The 20,395-nt window shown below is 59.6% G+C and overlaps 13 protein-coding genes and 1 non-coding gene across 14 annotated transcripts; 5 read left to right on the top strand and 9 right to left on the bottom strand.

The window, feature by feature from the left end:
* Nucleotides 1-555: 555 nt before the first annotated feature.
* Nucleotides 556-1,393, top strand: BDZ90DRAFT_224329 (TBP-domain-containing protein; the record flags this gene model as incomplete). Its single annotated transcript, XM_025504610.1, has 2 exons — nt 556-873; nt 962-1,393. The coding sequence occupies 2 exons, from the start codon at nt 556-558 to the stop codon at nt 1,391-1,393; spliced, it is 750 nt and encodes a 249-aa protein (XP_025359401.1).
* A 1,376-nt stretch (nt 1,394-2,769) lies between these two features.
* On the top strand, nt 2,770-4,176 carry BDZ90DRAFT_263003 (hypothetical protein; the record flags this gene model as incomplete). The annotated part of the gene is made up of 4 exons (XM_025508563.1): nt 2,770-3,394; nt 3,460-3,630; nt 3,714-3,880; nt 3,937-4,176. 4 exons carry the CDS (start codon nt 2,770-2,772, stop codon nt 4,174-4,176), a joined length of 1,203 nt encoding a protein of 400 aa, XP_025359400.1.
* A 271-nt stretch (nt 4,177-4,447) lies between these two features.
* On the bottom strand, nt 4,448-6,025 carry BDZ90DRAFT_96509 (thiolase). Its single transcript, XM_025509974.1, has one exon. The coding sequence runs from the start codon at nt 5,931-5,933 to the stop codon at nt 4,656-4,658; it is 1,278 nt and encodes a 425-aa protein (XP_025359399.1). The 5' UTR covers nt 5,934-6,025; the 3' UTR covers nt 4,448-4,655.
* Nucleotides 6,026-6,128: 103 nt separating this feature from the next.
* BDZ90DRAFT_234737 (hypothetical protein) lies at nt 6,129-7,110 on the bottom strand. The gene is made up of 2 exons (XM_025507130.1): nt 6,683-7,110; nt 6,129-6,600 (listed from the first exon to the last, which is right to left on the bottom strand). Exons 1-2 carry the CDS (start codon nt 7,075-7,077, stop codon nt 6,186-6,188), a joined length of 810 nt encoding a protein of 269 aa, XP_025359398.1. The 5' UTR covers nt 7,078-7,110; the 3' UTR covers nt 6,129-6,185.
* Nucleotides 7,111-7,235: 125 nt separating this feature from the next.
* On the top strand, nt 7,236-8,945 carry BDZ90DRAFT_234736 (WD40 repeat-like protein). Its single transcript, XM_025507129.1, has 3 exons — nt 7,236-7,942; nt 8,019-8,648; nt 8,722-8,945. The coding sequence occupies exons 1-3, from the start codon at nt 7,268-7,270 to the stop codon at nt 8,890-8,892; spliced, it is 1,476 nt and encodes a 491-aa protein (XP_025359397.1). The 5' UTR covers nt 7,236-7,267; the 3' UTR covers nt 8,893-8,945.
* A 43-nt stretch (nt 8,946-8,988) lies between these two features.
* Nucleotides 8,989-9,668, bottom strand: BDZ90DRAFT_234735 (mitochondrial import translocase, subunit Tom22). The gene is made up of 2 exons (XM_025507128.1): nt 9,525-9,668; nt 8,989-9,435 (listed from the first exon to the last, which is right to left on the bottom strand). Exons 1-2 carry the CDS (start codon nt 9,627-9,629, stop codon nt 9,025-9,027), a joined length of 516 nt encoding a protein of 171 aa, XP_025359396.1. The 5' UTR covers nt 9,630-9,668; the 3' UTR covers nt 8,989-9,024.
* Nucleotides 9,669-9,860: 192 nt separating this feature from the next.
* On the top strand, nt 9,861-9,958 carry BDZ90DRAFT_t45. The gene has a single exon. It is a non-coding gene; the product is annotated as a tRNA-Ser (tRNA).
* On the bottom strand, nt 9,916-10,636 carry BDZ90DRAFT_234734 (hypothetical protein). Its single transcript, XM_025507127.1, has 3 exons — nt 10,515-10,636; nt 10,301-10,433; nt 9,916-10,235 (listed from the first exon to the last, which is right to left on the bottom strand). Exons 1-3 carry the CDS (start codon nt 10,616-10,618, stop codon nt 10,086-10,088), a joined length of 387 nt encoding a protein of 128 aa, XP_025359395.1. The 5' UTR covers nt 10,619-10,636; the 3' UTR covers nt 9,916-10,085.
* Nucleotides 10,637-12,244: 1,608 nt separating this feature from the next.
* On the bottom strand, nt 12,245-13,600 carry BDZ90DRAFT_262997 (hypothetical protein; the record flags this gene model as incomplete). The annotated part of the gene is made up of 6 exons (XM_025508562.1): nt 12,245-12,349; nt 12,428-12,563; nt 12,653-12,774; nt 13,154-13,204; nt 13,287-13,422; nt 13,500-13,600. The coding sequence occupies 6 exons, from the start codon at nt 13,598-13,600 to the stop codon at nt 12,245-12,247; spliced, it is 651 nt and encodes a 216-aa protein (XP_025359394.1).
* A 397-nt stretch (nt 13,601-13,997) lies between these two features.
* Nucleotides 13,998-14,455, bottom strand: BDZ90DRAFT_262996 (hypothetical protein; the record flags this gene model as incomplete). The annotated part of the gene is made up of 3 exons (XM_025508561.1): nt 13,998-14,102; nt 14,166-14,301; nt 14,391-14,455. The coding sequence occupies 3 exons, from the start codon at nt 14,453-14,455 to the stop codon at nt 13,998-14,000; spliced, it is 306 nt and encodes a 101-aa protein (XP_025359393.1).
* BDZ90DRAFT_96287 (hypothetical protein) lies at nt 14,394-15,729 on the bottom strand. Its single transcript, XM_025509973.1, has 4 exons — nt 15,538-15,729; nt 15,437-15,487; nt 15,124-15,369; nt 14,394-14,885 (listed from the first exon to the last, which is right to left on the bottom strand). Exons 1-4 carry the CDS (start codon nt 15,591-15,593, stop codon nt 14,651-14,653), a joined length of 588 nt encoding a protein of 195 aa, XP_025359392.1. The 5' UTR covers nt 15,594-15,729; the 3' UTR covers nt 14,394-14,650.
* Nucleotides 15,730-16,115: 386 nt separating this feature from the next.
* On the top strand, nt 16,116-18,017 carry BDZ90DRAFT_282102 (DUF159-domain-containing protein). The gene is made up of 3 exons (XM_025509429.1): nt 16,116-16,172; nt 16,243-16,820; nt 16,886-18,017. The coding sequence occupies exons 1-3, from the start codon at nt 16,159-16,161 to the stop codon at nt 17,896-17,898; spliced, it is 1,605 nt and encodes a 534-aa protein (XP_025359391.1). The 5' UTR covers nt 16,116-16,158; the 3' UTR covers nt 17,899-18,017.
* Nucleotides 17,996-18,982, bottom strand: BDZ90DRAFT_96192 (Sm-like ribonucleo protein). The gene is made up of 4 exons (XM_025509972.1): nt 18,882-18,982; nt 18,369-18,626; nt 18,189-18,291; nt 17,996-18,115 (listed from the first exon to the last, which is right to left on the bottom strand). Exons 1-4 carry the CDS (start codon nt 18,882-18,884, stop codon nt 18,093-18,095), a joined length of 387 nt encoding a protein of 128 aa, XP_025359390.1. The 5' UTR covers nt 18,885-18,982; the 3' UTR covers nt 17,996-18,092.
* Nucleotides 18,983-19,117: 135 nt separating this feature from the next.
* On the bottom strand, nt 19,118-20,224 carry BDZ90DRAFT_234726 (hypothetical protein). The gene is made up of 2 exons (XM_025507126.1): nt 19,626-20,224; nt 19,118-19,548 (listed from the first exon to the last, which is right to left on the bottom strand). Exons 1-2 carry the CDS (start codon nt 20,137-20,139, stop codon nt 19,175-19,177), a joined length of 888 nt encoding a protein of 295 aa, XP_025359389.1. The 5' UTR covers nt 20,140-20,224; the 3' UTR covers nt 19,118-19,174.
* Nucleotides 20,225-20,395: the final 171 nt, after the last annotated feature.

Raw genomic sequence — 20,395 nt, 5'->3', positions numbered from 1 at the left:
ATCTTGGTCTTGGTCTTGGACCTTTTGACGCCGCGCCGCGTCTTGGTTTTGGCACTGGCCTAGAGGATGGGCTCGAGTGGGATCCGGCCACGTCCGCGCGGTAGGTATAAAAACCCCGCGACCCAGCGGGGTGACTCCAAGTGGCCTCCCCCCCTCGCCCTCTCTTTTGCCCTCCTCACCTTCACCGCTATCCTCGCCGCCGTTACCGCGAGCAGCAGCATCCGCCGTGAATACAGCGCAGCGCATCAGCTCATCGCAGCTAACACCTCGCACGCTCTTCTTCTGGACGAGACCGCTTCACTGCGACATCTCGACGTCGACGAACGACGACCAAAACAAGAGGGCATCTCGGGGGCCAAGCTGCAGCTCAAACCCACTCAAATACAATACCATCTCTTGCACACCGCTGCTACTCGCTGCAATAACGGTTCACTTCTTATTTTTTCTCTCTCCGTGAAGGCGTAGCATCGTGGGCATCTCCGCCGCACCCGCACCAACGTCGACGCCGACGCCGACGCCGACGCACTCTCGTCCTACTTGTCCTCTTTGCCTGGCATGGCCGGCCTAGCCCTCCCATCCGCAAACGGCTCAGCATCCAATGCTACCGAGTACGCAAATGGCAACGGCGCTGTAGATGCGGGAAGGGGAAAGGTTGGGAAGGGAAGCAGTGAGACGCCTGGTCCCTCGGCGGGGGAGGAAGCAAAGGGAGGGAAAGCTGGTGGAGCGGCTACTTCAGAGGCTGAGCAGGCCCTCCGAGCGCAGGACTTGCCGCTGCCTGTGCTGCAGAACATCGTTGCTACCGTCAATTTGGACGTTCGACTCGACCTCAAGACGATTGCGCTGCACGCTCGTAATGCCGAGTACAATCCGAAGGTGCGGCGCCGACTTAGCGGGTTGACATCCGTCCTTTCATCGCCGTACTAACACTGCCATTCTCCCCTGCATTTGCCCACTCGCGCAGCGCTTCGCCGCCGTGATTATGCGTATCCGTGAGCCCAAGACTACGGCCCTCATCTTTGCCTCAGGCAAGATGGTCGTCACGGGCGCCAAGAGCGAGGATGACTCTCGTCTTGCCAGCCGCAAGTACGCTCGCATCATCCAGAAACTAGGCTTCGAAGCCAAGTTCACCGAGTTCAAGATTCAGAACATCGTAGGCTCCTGCGATGTCCGTTTCCCCATTCGTCTCGAAGGACTGGCGTATGGGCACGGTATCTACTCGTCGTACGAGCCGGAACTCTTCCCGGGCTTGATCTACAGGATGGTCAAGCCCAAGGTGGTGCTGCTGATCTTTGTGTCGGGCAAGATTGTACTCACGGGCGCCAAGGTGAGAGAGGAGATTTATACGGCGTACAAGAATATCTGGCCGGTGCTGCTCGACTACCGCAAGCCTTGATGCGGCGTGCTTAGAGCAAGACGCAGCGGCATGCATGTCTCCCGAGAAGGCGCTCCGACGGCCACGAAGACGAAGGAGAATCGGCAACATCCATCAGAGCGGTCCTCCTACCGCCAGTCACACGAGCACGTCCATCCCTTCTCCCTCCCTACGTCGACCTCGCCACTCGACCACGCCACCAAAAAGAAGACACAAAAACACATAGCGACCTCAGCCCAGGCGCCCAGTGCGTCTGCTTCGTCCCTCATCCCCCTCTCTGCCCCACCACTCGCCTTCGTCCCTCTACCCTTCTACCACCCACACTGTGTACACGTAGATCTCTATCACTCAAAACGATTCTGTTCTCTGCCCGTAATGTGACAGACGTCGTCGTGCCTCGCATGCTTTGCTGTCAAGGAGGCTGAGCTGGAGTTTGCGGATCCCATCTCCTGTCTACAAGCTGTGTTACTCATCGTATTCGACGTCAGACTGGGTTGATGAGGACGGATTTAGTGAGCAGACGAGGAGGTCACGGCCGTTTAGGGTCGCGTGCCACCGTACTCCTTTGTCCCACTCCACGTGGTCGTCTGCTCATGCACGCCAGCGGACGTGCAGCGGGCGGCAAGTCGCTCCGCTCGACCGATCTCTCTCCACTCCTCCCTCCGTCCTCTCCATCAACTCCTCTCGTCCTCATCATTCTCCCTCTCATCATCATCTCATTCATAGCGTCAGGCGCATAGGCGCAGGGCTAGTCCCTTCCTTCCCCTCACAATCCTCCCTGGTCGAGGTGTTTGTCGATGGCTAGTCCAAAAGTAATCAGATACACAGGCGAATGCCGATGCATCGTAGCCTCTTGGCTCCAACGGCAGCCATGCCTTAAGGTGAACCTCTTCTCGAGTTGCCTCCCTGGATCGGTGCTTCTCTGCCTTTGACCGGTCCGATCATTGCTCATCAGAGACCAGAGAATAAGGACTTGGGCGGAGCTCGCTATGAAGGGCGGGATTTCAAGCCGGCAAACAAGGCAGTGCCCGTCGTCACGTTCAAGGTCTTCCATTCGCCGGAGGACCCATACGCGGACGACGCCTTTGTCAAGGGCAACAAGCTGAGCAAGCGCAAGCAGAAGGAGGTCGCCTTTGGCCGCCTTAACTTGCCTACCGAGTCCATGTTGGGGAGCTCGCCGTCGACAGGGTCAAGAGACAAGCGCACCAAGCCCTCGCCTCGGAGAGAACCACGATCGACGAAGCTCCTCACACCTCCAGCCGGGAGCGGGCGCTCAGCGCACTCACATGCCTTCATAGTGGCGCTTGAGGAGGCCTTTCCGTGCGTCTTCTCTTCCCTGCGCTCTCAATCGCGTCCATCATCACTTGTGTACACCACCAAAAACGCACACACCCACAATGGACTCCTCGGACTCAGATCTCGAATTCGCCGCCTCCGTCCTGCTAGTCAGCCCGACGCTGACGGCACTAGAATCAACCGAGAATGCCGTCTTCTCAGAAGACCTCCCCACCACAGTCACACGACAAAACGCGCGAGTCGCTCTTGGACGACTTGCACGTAGAGCTCAGCGGGATCTTTATCGCCTGCGTCCACAGCCATCCCCATCGCCCTCACAGCTACCAATCGCCGACCGAGCATGGAGCATTATCCAGCGCGCCTTTGCCGGTCACTGCGCCTGGTTCGATGCCAGCCAGCCTTGGGTCCTTCGTTGCAGAGACATCCTGCAACAAATCAGAGCCATTGTCGAGGCGGGTCGAACCGATTTATGGCAGGCTTTTGAGAGCGTAATGGAAAGACAGGGAGCTTCAGAGCTGGAGAAAGAGGAGTGGTGGGATGAGAATGCCACCACGAAGTTCGATTCGCGCCCTGGCATGGAGCCAAGCTTCCCCAGGACGCAAGCCGAAGGGGTATACCTTGTGGAGGCATTTCTGGCCCAGAAATGCGTTATGAACTTCGATGGTCGATCGGTCTTCCTTTACGGAAGACTTGTCACGCACGTATCGGAGGCCGACAAGCCCGAAGGTGAGTGAGCAAGACGATGACGCGCTATACCTCGCATCTGACCATTTGCACCTACCGTACAACAGGCAAGAACTACCTCCTATACCAGATCATCCGGCAAGTCCTTGACGTGGGTGGCCACTTCATCTGCATCCCCGCCATCATCACCGCCACCACGGACACGGCGAGCCAGTTGCAGCACGATGCGACTGCCGTGGCCGAGCTCTACGTGGCCATCGTCTTGGGAACCTGGCAGCGTGAGCACAACAGCGAGATTATGAGCGACAAGAGCAGATCTGACGAAGGCCGCCTTTCTTGGCTCCGTCTTTACGTCACGCAGTCAACAAGGATTTCCTGCATGATCGCGCTACGGCTGGGCTTCCGATCGTCAAGGGCGACGGCGGCAACGTCAAGATCCCGTTCGAGAAGCCCTACCGAGGACCTCGAGACGCGGCTGACGATACCGACGACGACGAAGACACGGAGGAGGTCAAATCAGCGATCACCGTGGGGCCAATCTTCAGAATATCGTTGCAAGGACAATGCTGTACGAATTGAGGCAGCTCTTTGGCGGCCTCAGCACCATACTGGCTCTCCTCCAATGCCCAGAAGAGGCGCCATCAGCAGTCACAACATCGGCGGCACAACTCGCAGAGAGCCGCGAGGCGCTCGAAGAGGAAATTGGCGCCATCAAGACGCAAGTCATGGACGAGAACAACGACGACGATGGCGGGTGGGCAAGCGACGAGGAGATTACCAACCGGGCCGTGGGAGGAAAGCAAGACACGAAACGGCGCCAGTAGCATTCAGGATGCGGCTCGCCAGAAAGAGAGCGGCCCGAAGTGGACATCCATACCATGTCTAGCATCGTCAACCCTGTGTATCAATCTCTTATCTTCTCATAAAGAGGAATACACGACCTTATTTCACTCCGACGCTCTCTCTCTCGTGCGACTCGTACTAGAGCGCTGCCTACTCCTCGTGTTCGCTTTCGAGCCTGAACTGCTGGCTCGGTCTACTCATCACTCCGCCAACGGCTGCCAGCTAACCTGGTGGATGTGAAGGAGCGAGCAGAGTGTGCGGAAGCAAGTGCGCGCGCGGACAGGGAGGCTTCTTCGGCTGAGGGGCGTAGCAGTCGTAGTCGTTGCCGGCGTTGGTGGCGACGCCTGGAAGCAGATCGAGTACTTGTATTCAGGGCTGTGAATCTCATTGATCGAGAATATCAACACAAGGCGGGGAAGTGTGGGGAGGAGCAACGCCGCTGTCCCTCTTTTTGTGCTCCCTACTGCTCGCTGATGAAGAGACCTGCCGCGCCTTGTCCCGTGCCCACACACATGCTGATCACCACGACCTTGCCTCCCGTACGCTTCATGTTGTTGAGCCCCTGCACGACTAATCTTAAAGCGGTGGCCCCGAGAGGATGACCAAGGGCACAGCTTCCACCTGTCGTATTGTACTTCTCATCGGGGATGCCGAGTTGACGCTGCACGTAGACGGCCATGGAGCTGAAAGCCTCATTGACGACGAATTCGTCGACTTCCTCCTTCTTGACGCCGGTGAGATCGAGAAGCTTGGGAATAGCGATGGAAGGTCCAATACCCATGATCCTTGGCGCTAAACCAGCTACGGCGGTTGCGACGTACTTTGCTACAATGGGTAGCTGAAGCTCATTTGCCATGCGACGCGTCATGAGGATCATGGCCGCTCCGCCGTCGGTGAGCTGGCTCGCATTCCCACCCGTCGTGGCCGCCTCTCCGCCCTCTTTTGCGTACTCGGGGAAGGCTGGACGAATCTTTGCCAACTTCTCGGCTGTAGTATCGTGGCGGATGCCGTCGTCCTGCGTCAATACCTTGTACGATGTGGCGTCTCCTTCCTTGACGTGCGCTTGGACGGGGAAGATCTCTTCGTCAAAGTAGCCTGCCTTCTGCGCTGCGCTCGCTCTTTGGTGACTGCGTGCAGCGTAAGCATCTTGGTCTGCGCGGCTGACGTTGAAGTCTTGGCTGACAAACTCGCTCGTAGCACCCATGGGCAGCTCGCAATCTTTGGCCTCCTGGCTCGCCTTTGCCAAGTCGTCGTGGATATGAGGGGCCGACTTGGCGTGGGAGCTCATGTGCTCGACGCCTGCCGCGAGACCGCAGGAGATCTCGCCGGATTGGATCTGGTTCGCTACGGTGCGAATGGCCATTAGGCCCGAGGAGCAGAAGCGGTTTACGACGAGGGAGGGGCACTCCCTGGGGATGCCGGCAGCGAGGGCAGCGGCGCGCACGTAGTAGGCTGCATTCTCGTTGCGGACGTTACCCACGACGACGTCTTGGATGAGGGCGGGATCCAGTTGCGGGACTCGACCGAGGACTCCCTTGAGGGTTTGGTGGACGAGGACGTCGAATGGCGTGTCCTTGAGGCCGCCCTTTCCCGCCTTGCATTGCGGCGTGCGACCCAGCGCCACGACGACGACGTCGCTGTCATTTTTGGTCGAGACGGCTGCGAGGCCTTTGCCCGACCAGGTGCGCGGGTCGAGGTGCGAGGCTAGTTGAGTGATGCGTTGCGTGGGTGTGGTCATGGCGGTACGAGGGGTAGAGGTGGTGGAGATGGGTGGAGGGGAAGGGGAAGTGAGAAGTGAGGACGACGGAGGAGCACAAAAGAGGGCAAGCCGGCTCATTCGGCAACGCGGTCAGGTGTGGGGGCCCCGGGTGCATCTCGACTCCGCGTCATCCGGAGGCCGGGCCTCTAGCCTGTGTCAATCGTGCGAGGCGGCCGAGAAGATTGTGATGGCTTGCGCGATGACAGGAGAGGATTGACACAAATATGGTATTCACGAGACGTTGGCGCCAAGATTCGCAGCGCTCGACCCACTGCCCGCAGGCGTGCCCGCCGAAGCCACCCTCACATGGAAGGTAGTCGCCGCAACGCTCGCACCAGTAGCTCCCGCCTGTCCCCCACTCTCAGCCACGACCGTCGCCTGCACTCCCAGCCTCGCCAATGCTCCTCTCAGCAGCCCTACAGAATGCGGCAGATACACCTTGGCTATCGCTGCTGCGCTGGCGGTGCCGTGTGGGGTGGAGATGCGCAGCAAGGGCTTGAAGTGGTGGTCCTGCAAAACGTAGACGCCGCGGTGATTTGTGCGAAGACCGTCGACTTGTTTCTCCCAGAGGGCGATCCAGAAGTCTTTGCAGAGGAATTTGAGGACGTCGAGCGTAGAGTTGAGGGGTGGGCGATCGCGAGACAATCTGGCGGCGAGACGGGAGGGGAGGGAGGGATCAGCGATGACGAAGGAGAGTCGGAATGGCATGGCTCGCATCGCACGCTCACCTCTCTGCCAGATTCGCACCCACGCTCGCACCCACACTCTCCATCCTCGCCTCGAGCTCAGCCTCCTCCTCTTTAGCCATCGCTGCTGCCCCACTGCTCTCTTCCGCCTCGACAGCCAGCCCCGCCTCCTCCATATCCCTCAGCAGCGCCTTTCGTCTCCTGATAGCTCTGCGCGCAGAATGGCGAAGAGTAGCGGGCATCTCTGCCAGCAGGAGCTGATAAGGTAGCGCATCTACGAGTGGGTCGGCGTGAGGGGGATGCGGGAGGGAGAGGGCGAGGGTATGCGGGGTGATGAGCGTAGACGAGGAGGGTGGCTGCGATGGTCCTGCATTGTTGCGAGGTGTAGTGATAGGGGGCAAGGCATGTGATGATGGGCCGGGAAGAGTGGCGGCCATCTTGAGTCGAATTCCTTGGCGTTGGTTGGGAAGTGAGAATGACAATGAATGCCGCTCGCTCGACTCGACAGTCTGGCAGCAGTCGCGCCTCTCCGTGTCCGCCGCCCGCGCTTCCGTTCCCCTCGCACGACGCCAAATCGCTCACAACTTCTCGGCGTCGTTTCCATCCCATCCAAACCGCGAGACGACCATGGCCGCCACGACGAGAAGGCAAGCAGCCAATGGCCCGTCGACATCGACGGCGACCTTTGAAGCACCCGCGCCTTCCTCACTCTCCTCACTGTTGAGCACCTCGTCCAATCCCGTCCACTCCCTCTTTTCCTCCTCCTCCCAACCATTCGCAGTCGCTTCTTCCTCCTCCTCCGCCTCGTCCTCTTCAATGAACGCAGCATTCGAGCCATCCAGCAAGGCACACCTGGCGAGCAAGATCAGCAGCGAATGGGCAGATGCGACGAGCTTGCATCCTGCCGTTCAGAGCCAGCAGGAGCGGGCAAAGGGAGCAGGACCAAAGCCGCCGCCGCCTGGGGGCGAGTCGGTGGGAGGCGAATGGATTGCGGATGTGCAGGCGCGGCGAGCAAATGGTAGCGTAGCCTCGTCATCTTCAGACCCAACGGCGAGCGGTGCTCTCATCAGACGGCCAGAAGCAGCTTCTAGGCCAGTCGGTAGCCACGACCCCTCCTCCTCCCTCTCCACGGCTCTTCAGCTCAAGCGTCGCCAGATGGACGCCACTGCTCAGCCGGAGACGTATCATCCGCGATGGAAGCTGAGCAGAGTGATCGCTGGGCATCTGGGCTGGGTGCGATGCATTGCTGTGGATCCCAATAATCAGTGGTTTGCTACGGGTGCGGGCGATCGGCTCATCAAGGTGGGTAAAGCAGCACGCTGCGCTCGATAGGCTTTCGCCGCGCTGACACCTTTCACCACTCGCAACGCCCACGCAGATCTGGGATCTCGCATCCGGCGAGCTCAAACTCACCCTCACCGGCCACATCAGTACTGTCCGCGGAGTAGCAATCTCAGACCGCCACCCTTACCTCTTCTCGTGCGGCGAAGACAAGATGGTCAAGTGCTGGGACCTCGAGCAGAACAAGGTCATCCGCCAATACCACGGGCATCTCTCGGGCATCTACTCGATGGACTTGCACCCGACGCTCGATGTGCTGGTGACGGCAGGGCGAGATGCGAGTGCTCGCGTGTGGGACATGCGTACCAAGGCGCAAATCCACGTCCTCTCCGGGCATACAGGGACGATTGCCTCGGTACGCTGTCAGTCCTCTGACCCGCAGGTCGTCACCGGTTCGATGGACTCCACAGTGCGTTTGTGGGACCTGGCGGCGGGCAAGACGGCCACTACGCTCACGCATCACAAGAAGAGCGTGCGAGCCATTGGCGTGCATCCGACAAAGTACAGCTTTGCGAGTGGGGCTGCGGGTGGTGGGAATAACGTCAAGACTTGGGTCTGTCCGGAGGGGACGCTTTGGGGCAATATGGCTCACGAGGGGATCGTGAACACGCTGAGCGTTAATGCGGATGGCGTGATGTTCTCGGGGGCGGACAATGGGTCGATGAGGGTGAGTGCGCGATGCGGCGGGGAAGGCAGACTGTTTGCGACTCGCTGACGCTCTTCTCGTGGTGCGCAAACAGTTCTTCGACTACGCCTCGGGTATTCCATTCCAGTCGGTCGAGGACAAGCCTCAGCCCGGATCGCTCGACGCTGAAGCGGGCATCATGGCATCGACGTTTGACCGTACGGGGACGAGGTTGCTTACGGGATGCTGTGACAAGTCGATCAAGGTGTGGAAGGAGGCGGAGTAGGCGGTGCGGAGGCGCGGCGCGAGGAGGCATTGAATCGCATCATCATCTCGAGAAACGACGCGCGTGAAGTGGTGCATGGATGTGAAATTGTACCGCGTCGAGTACAGCGAAGTGGCGGCAATCGTCGCCCGCTTAGAATCCAGGAGGCCTGATCTCACCACCCTGCCCACCACCGCCCTGCTGACCCTGTCCCTGCGGCTGCCCCACAGTCCCACCAAGCATTTGCGCCCCACTCTGCTGTTGCTGGAACTCCCTCTCCTGCTGTACAAACCTCGCCTCGTCCTCGACAGCCAAACTGTACGGCAGTCCCACCAGCAGCGCCGTAGTCGCTACGACCCACATGGCCTTTCCCGCGAAACGCCCACCGAGGGAGGCGACTCCGTATGCCTTGCTAGCTGCCGATGAGATGGAGCGACGGGTAGAAGGAGGAACAATGTCCGCCAGAGCGGCGATGCGCGAAGAGAGGGGCTCGCGGTACACGCCCAAGGACTTTTCGTTGGAGAGGTACTCGTCGTCCGAGTCGTCGGATGGCTCGGAGGAGGACTGCGGGTGCGCGGCAGAAGGAAACATTGTCAGCATGTCAATCCAAGTCCTCAACGCTGCGAGCTGCTCGCCTCCCACGCCATGCTCACCTCCCAATCGCTGTCATTGACCGACGAGCTGTCGTCTTCCATCCTCGCCCCACGTCGTTGCTGCTGAGCGGCATCCGCATCGCGAACCTCTTCGAGTCTGACCATGGCGAGGAGTGTGTGTGTGTGTGTGTGCGGTGAAGAGAGGGTAGTGGTGGTTCACGGCAGTGGGTGCTCGATGACGACGAGGAAAGCGAAAGACGGACACGCTCCACCGATTTCGTCGCCTGCGCCGTCCCGTCGACCACGCGGTCGAGGCGGGCGATGAGCCGGTGCGTCTGAGCTGCAAGCTGTATATATATTTTGTTGCAGGCCGCGCGCTACTCTGGACACAGTCATGGCAGCATGTCCGAGTGGTTAAGGAGTCAGACTTGAATTTGCTACGCAGTCTCATCTGATGCGCTCTGCGCTCAGCGGTTCGAACCCGCTTGCTGTCGGCGAAATTTTTTTGCGTGTCACGCTCTCTTTTGGTAGCGAGGAGACCGCATTACCATCACCAGAATGAGGACTGGGACGAAAGCCCCGCATCATCCTAGCTCGAGTCTCGCGGTGATGCTAGCGTGTCTACGCGTCTCCCACTGTAGCGCCTCTCACCGCCGCCGGACCAGGCCCAACATGGACAATACAGGTGAAGCGGGCAGCAGCGCTGGAACCAGGGTTGAGCTTGGTGCACACTCCATTATCGGCGCGGTTACACTGCACGCCACATCCTCCCTGTGCGGCGTCATGTTGAAGATCAGTACACGGCTGGCGGGTGTGCTGACCACGCTCTGACGTACCTGACAAGCCCAGACTTGCTTGCCAACGTCCGGATCAACTTGAAAGCCCTTGCAGTAGGACAGACTGCCAATGGGCGTCTGCGTGTCGTTCTTCTTGCCGTAGACAGTGATGGTTTGGCCGGTGAAGCAGTCGCTGCCGGCGAGAGAGAGGGGCTACATCAGCTGCTCGAGCCGGCGTGACGTGCGCAGACAGACAATTCCCCTTGACGCTCACGCCGATGGATAGCACAAGCCTAGCTCGATCTTGTCGTCGGCAGCAACGCGAGATGAGAGGAGCAGAGCGACAGAGGTGACTAGCGCGGCGGGGCTGACGATCATGCTGGCGCAGCGCACTGGTTGGTGGGTAATTGCGAGCAGTCAGTATGAGGGAGGACAAGCTGCTCGACAAGAGCCGGCCGCTGCCATGATGACGACCCTCTGGGCAGCGGGCAAGCGCACGCGGCTTCACTATGGCGCCGCGACCTCCGTTCGAGCGATGACCTCACCCGAATCGTTCTGCGCCTTCACGCGGCATGACGGATAGCGTGTGCTCTCGTGAGATCTTGAACACATTCACATTGACTGCCTTTGTCGTTGGCGCAGGCTACAAGTCGAGGAGACATGATATGCTTGCGCTTGACTTCGACGCCGATAGGCCTCGCATCACTTTAGGGGGGGCCCACTCGGACGATGCAATTGAAACGAGCTCCAGCGTTGCTTCCTGGTTTGAGCTGGGTGCATGAACCGGGGTCAGCCCTGGTGCAGTCCTTACCTCCGCCGGGAGCGCAGCCTCCCTGTGCGAAGGTTTGAGTGGACGAATAGAGGCAGAGCGAGCATCAGCCTCGTTCAGGCGGGTATGCCGCGCCGCGGACACGTACCTGGCAGGCATAGGCCTGATTCTCGACGTTGCTGTCAAGCTTGAATCCCTTGCAGTAGGCCAGGCTCCCGATGGGCGTGATTTTCTGGCTCTTGTCCCCAAAGGCAGTGAGCGGCTCGGCGCCGCCCATGCAGTTGCTGCAGGTAGGAGTGAGTCAGAGTCGGGGAGAGAGTCGAGCAAGCCTCCCTTCGCACACTCACGCCGTGGAGTAGCAGAGACCGAGGTCGATCTGCTGAGCTGTAGCCTGCGTGGCGAGTAGCAGAGCTGAGGCAGTGATGGTTGCAAGGATGGAGGCGATCTTAGTCATGGTAGGCGCGGTGTTGCTTCTGTGAGAGATGGTACACGCTGGCGGCAGGCCTATCTCGTTATCTTATAGACTTGCTGGCTGCGCTCCCGGACATTGCGCTGCAACGAGCCGCCGCTCTCAAGTGTACTCATTGCGAGCCGTAAGCTTCGCAGCCCCCGCCCATCTTGACTCGTTTGCCGTTGAAAAACGTTGGCTATGTTGTCGCTGCGCTGTGTCAACTTTGCAGGCTATCTGCGGCCGTAACACGGCCTCTTATCAGCTCGAAGAAGTGGATGCAACCATGGTGCCCAGGCGTAGGGGCGGCACGGTCCGTCGTCCTTCTGTGGTGAGCAGAATGCTGACCGGGCTGTAACGACGTTTCGGCGCAAGATTGAAGTTGAGACAAGCGTCGTGGCGGCGGAGGGGCAGCAGAGTAGTGAGGTGAGGCTAGCGCACTGCGTGAAGAAGACGGAGCGAGATCACTTGTCGATCTGAGGATGCTGATGGTATTACGATGATGAGGGGCGAAAGGAAGCAAGGTGTGGATTATTGCATCGCTGCTGAGCAGCGGAGACGCACGGACTCGGACTTCGCGCCCGAAGTGTCCAACACAGATTGGCCTCGGGAAAAAAGCCGCGTGGTCTCTTGTCTGTCCGCCCCTCGAGATCAACACCAAACCGACTTGGTCCGCCTTGATTCCCTTCTCCCATTCCCTCTTTCAATTCACACATCATCGCCTCGCGAGCCGAAGAGAAGGCCATCCACGTCACTGGTTGAGAAGCGAAGGCACTTGCTCCCTCCCTCACTGTCGAATGATGCAGTTGTATCGGGCGGTAGCGCTGCTGCCTGGGTTGAACATCAAGAAGAGACCCGTATGGGCTCGATTGCAGAAGTGGCCGCAGCCGCCCTACGTCGTCGTGGGCGCGCAAAGGCAGGCGATCAGCTCATTTCAGCCAGGCATCCACCTCCATCGTATCACGCTCACCTGACAGGCATACGTTGTCTCCTTGATTTCCGGGCGGACGATGAAGCGCCTGCAGAAGGTCACGCTCTTCGAGATATCCGTCGCCAATTCCTTGCGCTCGCCGTAGACGATGGCCTGCTGTCCGTTGAGGCAGTTGCTGTCGAGACGTATGATGGACTCGGTGGTGCTTCAGCAGGTTATGGGGCTTGGGACGAGCGGCACTCGCCTGCACTCGCCTGCACTCACTCCGTGCTGTAGCAGGCTCCCGGCGAGATGCGTTCAGCCATGAAGTGCGTGGCAAAGAGGACATCAAAGAGGACGGTGAGTGCAGCACTGAGCATATTCGGTTTGAGCGAAGACGGAGTCGGCTGGTGAAGCAGCGCGAGCGTGGTCTCACGCCATTACACGCAGCGTTGGATGTCGACGGCACACAGCAAAGCGGCTGTTGCCCAGGAGTGCACCAGTGCCTCCAGGCGAGACAAGCCGCACATATTCGGGCGTTGGCTACGGGCCGGTGAGTACGGGCATCACATCTGTAGCGGGCCGTGTTACGACCGCCTTAAGCGACGCACACGACGAACAGAATGGCTGAGGAGGGACAGTGTACGACGCTCGTATCTCTTGTCGCTGGAGATAGAGAGAGCTGGCGCACAAATCGAAGAAAGCAAAGGCACTTCGCGCTCGAAAGGGCCCCTACTCTCGCTTGATGCAGTTGAAATGGGCGCTAGCAGGACTACCGATACCCACAGAGGCGCACAGGGTCGCAGGGGCTCGCACGCAGTCGTTGTTGCAGCCACCCTGCGATATCCGAGTGCGAACGGGTTGGGTAGGCGGGTCAGCGTGGCAGGCAGGTGATGCTCACAACGGCTCGGCGACGTACCTTGCAGGCATACGTCGTTTTGGTGATTAAGGGATTGACAACGAAGCCCTTGCAGATGGGATTACTATTCTCGATGTTGGTCGTCTTCGCGCCGCTCTCATCGTAGACGACGCCATGCTGTCCGTAGAGGCAGTTGCTAGGCATGTGGGAATGCGAGTCGCATGTCAGTGGCGTGCTAAAGTCATTCTCGTGCCACGAGCAGAGTGAGCTCACGCCGTAGAGTAGCAGGTGCCGAGGGCGACTTGCTCCGCCAGGGTACGACTGACGAAGGAGGCGATGACAAAGGCAAGCAGCGTGGCGTGGAGCTTGGTCATGTTGGGTAGACGGAGTGATGGTTAGGAGAGCAAGATCCTCGAAGAGCTGCTCGGCACTTTACACCACCGAGCGTCTGGCGGCAATCTCAGCGCGGCTTGTCCAGTCATTTCAAGCCGCGGGCAGCGACTCGCAGGTATCAGGAGGGCACGGCAAGTCCTGAGAGGATTCGCCTTCGGGGGCGCGAGCAACGGCATCTCAGTGATGGGGAACGTGCGTCGTGCCGCCAGTCTTTGGCAGACAATGCGACCAGAGGTACGGTATTACGCTGGTGGTAAAGTGCTCAGAGAGACCTCACGGGCGCATGAGGGAAATCAGCGTCGATATTGGCGTCTTGCAGCAGTGCCCAAGTCGGCCCTCACGGTGCGCGCTCGCGCCCACAATTGATCCCGCACGCCATCACCACCGCTTGATGCAGTTGTATCGCGCATTGGCGCTGCTCCCTGGGTTGAGGTAGAGGCACTTGCCAAAGGCGGCGGAGTTGCAGTCCTTGTCGCATCCTCCCTGAGCAAGGCATACGCGTCTGGTCGTCAGTCTCATTCGGGAGGTGCGCGTGTCGGTACTCACCTGGCAGGCAAAGACCTCCGCCATCGGGTCAGGCTGGGCGAGGAAGGACTTGCAGTCGCGAATGGACTTCGAGATGTCCGTCGTCTTGATGTTGCGCTGGCCCTCAACCTTGAAGAATTCTCCGTTGGAGCAGTCGCTGGCAGTGGTGAGGCATCAACGTTCAGCGAGGAGGGGGAAGACATCAGAAGTCAGCGAAGAGATGGATGCACCGCTCGTAGTACCCACGCCGTTGTGTAGCACCAGCCTAGCTTGACCTTGTCAGCGGAGACCACGGTAGTGAGAGCTGCCATGGCGAGAAAGGCAGCGAGTGCGGCGAGAGTAGGTGAGAGCTTGGTCATGTCGTCAGTGCTTTTGAGCGAGTAAGGCGTAGGAGGTACTGTAGCTGGCCACTGAGACCAAAGATGGGGGAGCATCTGCTGCCACGATGTGGCCGTCTCAAGCAGCGACGTCTACCTTGCTCGCTCGTGCTTGCGCCCGCGACCCTCTCACGGCAAGGGGATAATATGTCGGCGCCTTTGAATGCGAGCACTCGCGCAGCCCGTCAGCTTTCGCACGCGGGCATTACCCATCGGAGCAAGAGTAGACTCGGCATAATATTTGCGATGGCCGAGGGGAAAATGTAAAGGTTCTTGTCCTAGGCCCACATTCCCTCGGACTACGGGCCACGTTGGGTACGGGCACGCATTGCGCCGGCGGCGATGTGAGGGCTGGGCAGCGAGGCTATGAAGCAGTCTTGGGGCTGGCGGGAACTGCGAGGAGGAAAGTTTCGTGATATTGGTGGGGCCCGCTCTTGTACGTAGCCCAGTCTGAAGCAAAATAGAGTGAGCTTTGCGCGGCTTGAGTCGAGATATAGGGAATCCTGGCTACGTCGCGATCGAAGGTTGACGTTGCAAGTCTTCTTCCTCCCCTTGACTGCCACTCCTGTCCTCGTCAGTAGACCCACTGCATGCACAGCGACTCAACACTGGCGTCCCTCCTCTCGGGCGTGAAGCACACGTCGTCCTCCTTCTCGCCATCGGGCGTCATCTTCTGACATTCTCCCTTGCAGTCGGCTCCACCGCAAGCCGTAACGCTGAGCAAGCCCGCAGTGCTCTGAGGGTGAAAGCTGAGGCACCCAGCGGGGAGGGTGAGGGGGGAGAAGTTGCTGAGGGGCGCACGGACGGGGTAGCCGTATGGACCGCGAGGATGTTGAGTGCAGGCACGGCTGCGATCGATGTGGAGTCGTAAGCTCGCCGCCCAAGAAGACGAGGCGCCTGCGCGCGTACACTCACCCGCCGTAACACGAGCCTATGATGACATCGTCTGCCCGAGCGATGGGGATTGTAGCGAGGGCTAGAAAGAGGGCGAAGATTGTGGCGATCATGCTGGGGACTCGAAGAGGTGGTTTGAAATGGTAAGATCTGAAGGGCGTTGGAGGATGGCGGACATTGTCGATCCACCCAGGCGGCGTTGCTCATCTCGAGCAACATCGGCCCGCTATCCAGCGGCGCGGCTGGCAGGACGGTTGGTAATTTGCTTCGTACTTGGCGTTGCCATTGATGATGTGGAAGATGATTGCAGCCACCTCTTGGCCGGCCCGTCGCCCTCACGACCATCCAATATCTCGCGGCATTCTCGTTCGTTACGCGTCACATCGAGGCTTCGCGAGCTTGAGCTGCTGCGCACCACCCGGCGCGGCCTGAGTTGGCGTAGCGGGTCTCGTTAGCCAGCATCGAGATGAAGAGCTGCGGGTAGGTCAAGTACCGAGCTTGAGCTCAGAACGTGTAGAGCGGATGAGTAGCATTGCGGAAGATACGAGCGAGAGGATAGGGAGTGCGGAGGAGGCAAGATGCTCAGTCCATCGCACCTTTGGACTTGTCCCTCGTGTGGAGTCGAGTCGCGGCGTGGACCCTGAAATTGACGCGCGAGCACGTCTCCCTCGCACGTCTCCCTTTCCGCCCTGACTTCGTTGCCCCACATCCCAACTCCACTCCACTCACCTCTGCCATCACTCATGTGTGGGCGCTTGTGAGCCACCAAGGCAGCGAACGTAGGATAATGCTTAGCCTCTGACCACCTTTGCTCCCCCCGTCGATAGCCCGCAAAGTCTCGCCTACCAGCCCTTTCGCCAATCGGTGGCACCGCAACTGCCCCGCGGCCAACGCCCACGCGGCACGAGGGACGCGGACAACTATCGTCCATCGTACAATGTGGCGCCCAACTCCAACGTGGCCGTCGTGAGATGTCAGGCGAAAGAAGAGAAGCTCGAGGGAATCGTTGGGCTGCGCGATGGTGAGGGCGAGGTCGAGGAGCAACAGCAAGACGATGCTGCTCCGCTGCTCCTGGTCCAATCGATGCGCTGGGGTCTCCTGCCCCCTTACACCAAGTCCGTCCCGCAATACAAGGACACGATGAATACCATCAACGCCCGCGCCGATGTCCTTCTCTCGGGCTCTCCGCTCTGGTCTCGACCTTTTAATAAGGGGCAGCGATGCGTCGTCTTCACGCAGGGCTTCTATGAGTGGCAGAAGACGAGCAGCGGCAAGATGCCGCATTTCGTTGGGATGAAGGGTGAGGGAGTGGGGAGGAAGGGCAAGGATGGGGAAGAACATGGATTGATGCCATTGGCTGGGCTGTGGGAGAGATGCAAGATTGAGGGGGAGGAGGAGCCGAGATGTGAGTGCGTGCTGCGATGGGCGATGGGATGGCTTAGCTGACCTACTTGCCCCGTGTGCGCGCAGACACATTTACCATCATCACGACGGACGTTTGTCCCTCTCTCTCCTTCCTGCACGATCGTCAACCCCTCATCCTTCCCTCTGCCGAGGCCATCGCTACATGGCTTAATCCGAGCTCCCCACTTGACGACGTGCGCAAGCTCGTCCACCCCTTTGATGGCGAGGGCGCGCTGGAGTGGTACAAGGTGCCGAAGGAGGTGGGCAAGGTGGGCAACGATGATGAGGCCTTCATTCAGCCGGTCGAGACGAGAAAGGATGGCATCATGGCCGCGTTCGGTCGGGCGTCGAAGAAGGAGGGCGATGATGGAGGGCGTGCTGATCGCAACAAGGCAGTGAAGTCAGAGACGAGCCGGGATCCGGAGCAGGACCTCGCCATTGGATCCTCGGCATCGTCCTCGTCGGTGAAGAAGGAATCCCTCCCCAGCAGAGCGGCAGACAAGCAGGACGTAGGCGATTCCAACGCTCCGCCTCCCACCACCTCCTCCGCCGTCAAGGAAGAACCGCAGGCCTCTTCATCGCGCCAACCGTCATCCCGCTTCTCTCCCGATCCTTTCAACCCTCCCGTCTCCCCACCACGACCTAATGGAGGGTACAGCAGTGCAGAATATCCCGACTCGGGTCTAACCAAGTACGGTAAAGTCACTGGTCCAGGGCATTCAGTGGGGAAGAAACGAGGCGAGAGTCCACCGGGTGGGGAGGAGGCGCGATTGGAGGGGGCGTTTAAGAGGCAGAAGGTGAAGCAGGAGGTTGAAGAGGCTGTGAAGGATTGGGAGGAGAATGAAATGGGGGAGCAGAGAGGTGATGAGGGAGGGGAGCAGGATGGGCAGGCGATCTCGTCGGGCAAAGGATCGTCTCCGGGTAAGGCGACCACGCCGAACAGCAAGCCGGGCGGTGCCTCTCGATCGGCAGGCTCTCCCACACGCTCGACGACGACGACACCCAAGAAGAGAGGGGGTGGAGGAGGTAGCGGATCGCCGCAGGGTCGCGACATTCGCGCCTTCTTCTCAAAGGAGTAGCGCATGCCTTGCTCCGTCTGCGTCTGTTGTACTAGTGTCTGGCCAGTCTTGCCCATCAAGTCATGTTTCTCTTCTTGTGGGTTCGACCGGCAGGTCGTCGTGCGAGCCTGGGGCTTGGGCCAGAGTCAATCTGCCATTGCATGATGATGCATTGTCATCGCCGCAAAAGGTCCTCTTTCGTGCCCTCCCCTCGCCTACTTCTTCCCACCAGCAGCCTCTGTCGACGCAAGGAGAAGAAACGTCAGCGTCTCGACCGCTCCATCTCTCCCTTTCACACCGCACACACTCACCTCTCCTCGTGGCGTCCTCCAAGAGCTGCGTATCGACGGCCCCCGCCGGGATATGAACATAGCGCACCACGGACCCACGAATGAAGGCCGACTTGAGGGAGAGCTGTTTGCGCGGGCGATATGATGCATGTCAGCACCTCTCTCTCCATCCACCTTCTGGCCTCTCGCATTCGTACTCACAAGATGAGGCCACCTAGCCCCCTTGATCGCCTCTCCCACGGCACCTGTCCCATTCTCCGCTCCCTCCCCATTCATCCCAACACCCGCAGCAGCAGCGGCAGCGTCCTCTGCCTCCTCATTGCCCACTACTCTGAGGTTCTCGATGCGGAAGTTGAGGAACTGGTCGACCGATTTGAGCGTGCCTGTGATGGCTACATCATTCTTGAGCTCGATGGTGACCGGGTGGCCTGTGAGGGTCTTGAAGAAGGAGAAGATGAGCTGAGATGGAGGGAGGAGGGGAGAGGGGGAGTCAGTACGTGATGGAGGAGGGACAGAAGGGAGCAAGAGATAGAGGGGCAAGAGAGTCGGATATTCGAGCTGCCATTCGCCAGCCGCCCATCACTGTAGATGAGAGTCGCACGACGTCGTGGCACAAGCACCTCCAACGGCTTCTGTCGCTGCAAAATCCCCACAGACTCTCGTCTCCCGACCGAGTCGCAATTTCTCACGGCTCTTTGTCATTCTGCAACTCACCATGATGCTCAAGATATCTCCTTGTTGCTGATGTCTTTGCGGAGATGGTAGGGAAGGAACAGACGGAACAAGCAAGCAAGCAAGCAAGGCCGCCTCCGCTCATCTCGTCGTCGGACGGACGGGAGGACGCGCATGGCGGACTGGCAGCGCTTCCGTGGGTCATCGAGCATCATGATGCGCCTCAAAAGCTCAGCAATCGGTCAGGCATTCAAGCGAGATCATCGCGAATAGCTGAGCAGGGTATGTAGCATCATGCATTGCTGAAGATCTGATGCCGCCACCAGCCTCAGCGCCTACCTCCTCATCCCAATCCCCGGCCCAGCAGCCATTCGCGCTTTCTTCCAAATCTTCTGTCCACCTTTACTCTTCTCAACCTTGGGCTTCGCAGCACTCATCAACCCTATCGCTCTCCCTCTCCCTACTGCACCAATACCACCTCTCCCCGCCGCAGGCTCGATGGCCACACTAGTCCTCCTACCCTGCCGCGCCTCCTCTCTCGCTCTCAATGCCGCTTCTTTAGCCCGGCTGAGCCGCGCCAGGTGGTCCAAGTGACCCTCGCACGCTTGAGAGAGGGGGTTGGAGAAGCGAGATGAGAGGGAGGAGAGGCAGGGCTGAACAATATCTCGGACCTCTGGCGCCGTGAGGGAGGGGAGGTGCGTTAGAACGGCTGGCGTGAGAGCGGAGGGAGGGTAGACGAGTCAGCTTCACAAGAAGGAGCATCACTACGAGCACAAAGAGGCTCACTTCTGAAAGACATGTCTGCCAAACTCATGAGGCGGGGCGTCTTACCCCCTCTCCTCGGACACTTGAGCGGGCGCGCCGGATCCCCATCCTCATCTTCGCCGTTTGTCTGCATCCCCCACGTTGAGCCAGGTAATGGACCGCCTCGTCCTCCAATGGCCGCGGCAGCCGCTGCTGCTGATAATGAGGAGCGAGGCGATACGACGACGGTTGTAGTAGCGGGAAGCGGGCGCCATTCCTCTTCTGGGGAGGCGAGTGCCGCAAGTCGAGTGCGGGGGCTTCGCCTTGGTGGTGGTGATGATGATGGGCCGTCCTGCTCCGAATTAGAAGCGCTACTGCGTCTCCTCTTGCCTTTGACTAGCTTTGTCCCTGTCGTCAATTGCGGCGAGTCCAATCTCGAGCTCGATGCTTCCGCATTCCCTGCTGCCCGCTGGAGCTCCTCCTCCTCATATCTCCTATGTCTTGCGGCGACCTCATCCGGGTCCTCTGGCTCTGGGCTGCGAATCCAGTCTTTCATCGTGTCGTGTCGCGCAAGAGAGGCGGCGTCGCGATCTGGATGTGACAAGAGAAGACGAGAAAGCGGGGTGAGGCTGGCGATGGTGATGAGGAGAAGGAAGGAACACTCAAGTCTCGCCCCGCGATGCAGATCGATTCATTGAATCCGCCTGCCTGCAGCTCGCGCATCAGCCTCGACTCCCGCCCACGGCCAATTCTTGGGCCTTGCTCCTCTCCACTTGCTGCCCCGGGGCCCAGTCTTCACGCGTCAGCCCACA

This window comes from Jaminaea rosea, assembly GCF_003144245.1.
Source record: "Jaminaea rosea strain MCA 5214 unplaced genomic scaffold BDZ90scaffold_18, whole genome shotgun sequence".
Taxonomy (NCBI): domain Eukaryota; kingdom Fungi; phylum Basidiomycota; class Exobasidiomycetes; order Microstromatales; genus Jaminaea; species Jaminaea rosea.
This window is presented reverse-complemented; position numbering and strand designations above follow the sequence as displayed.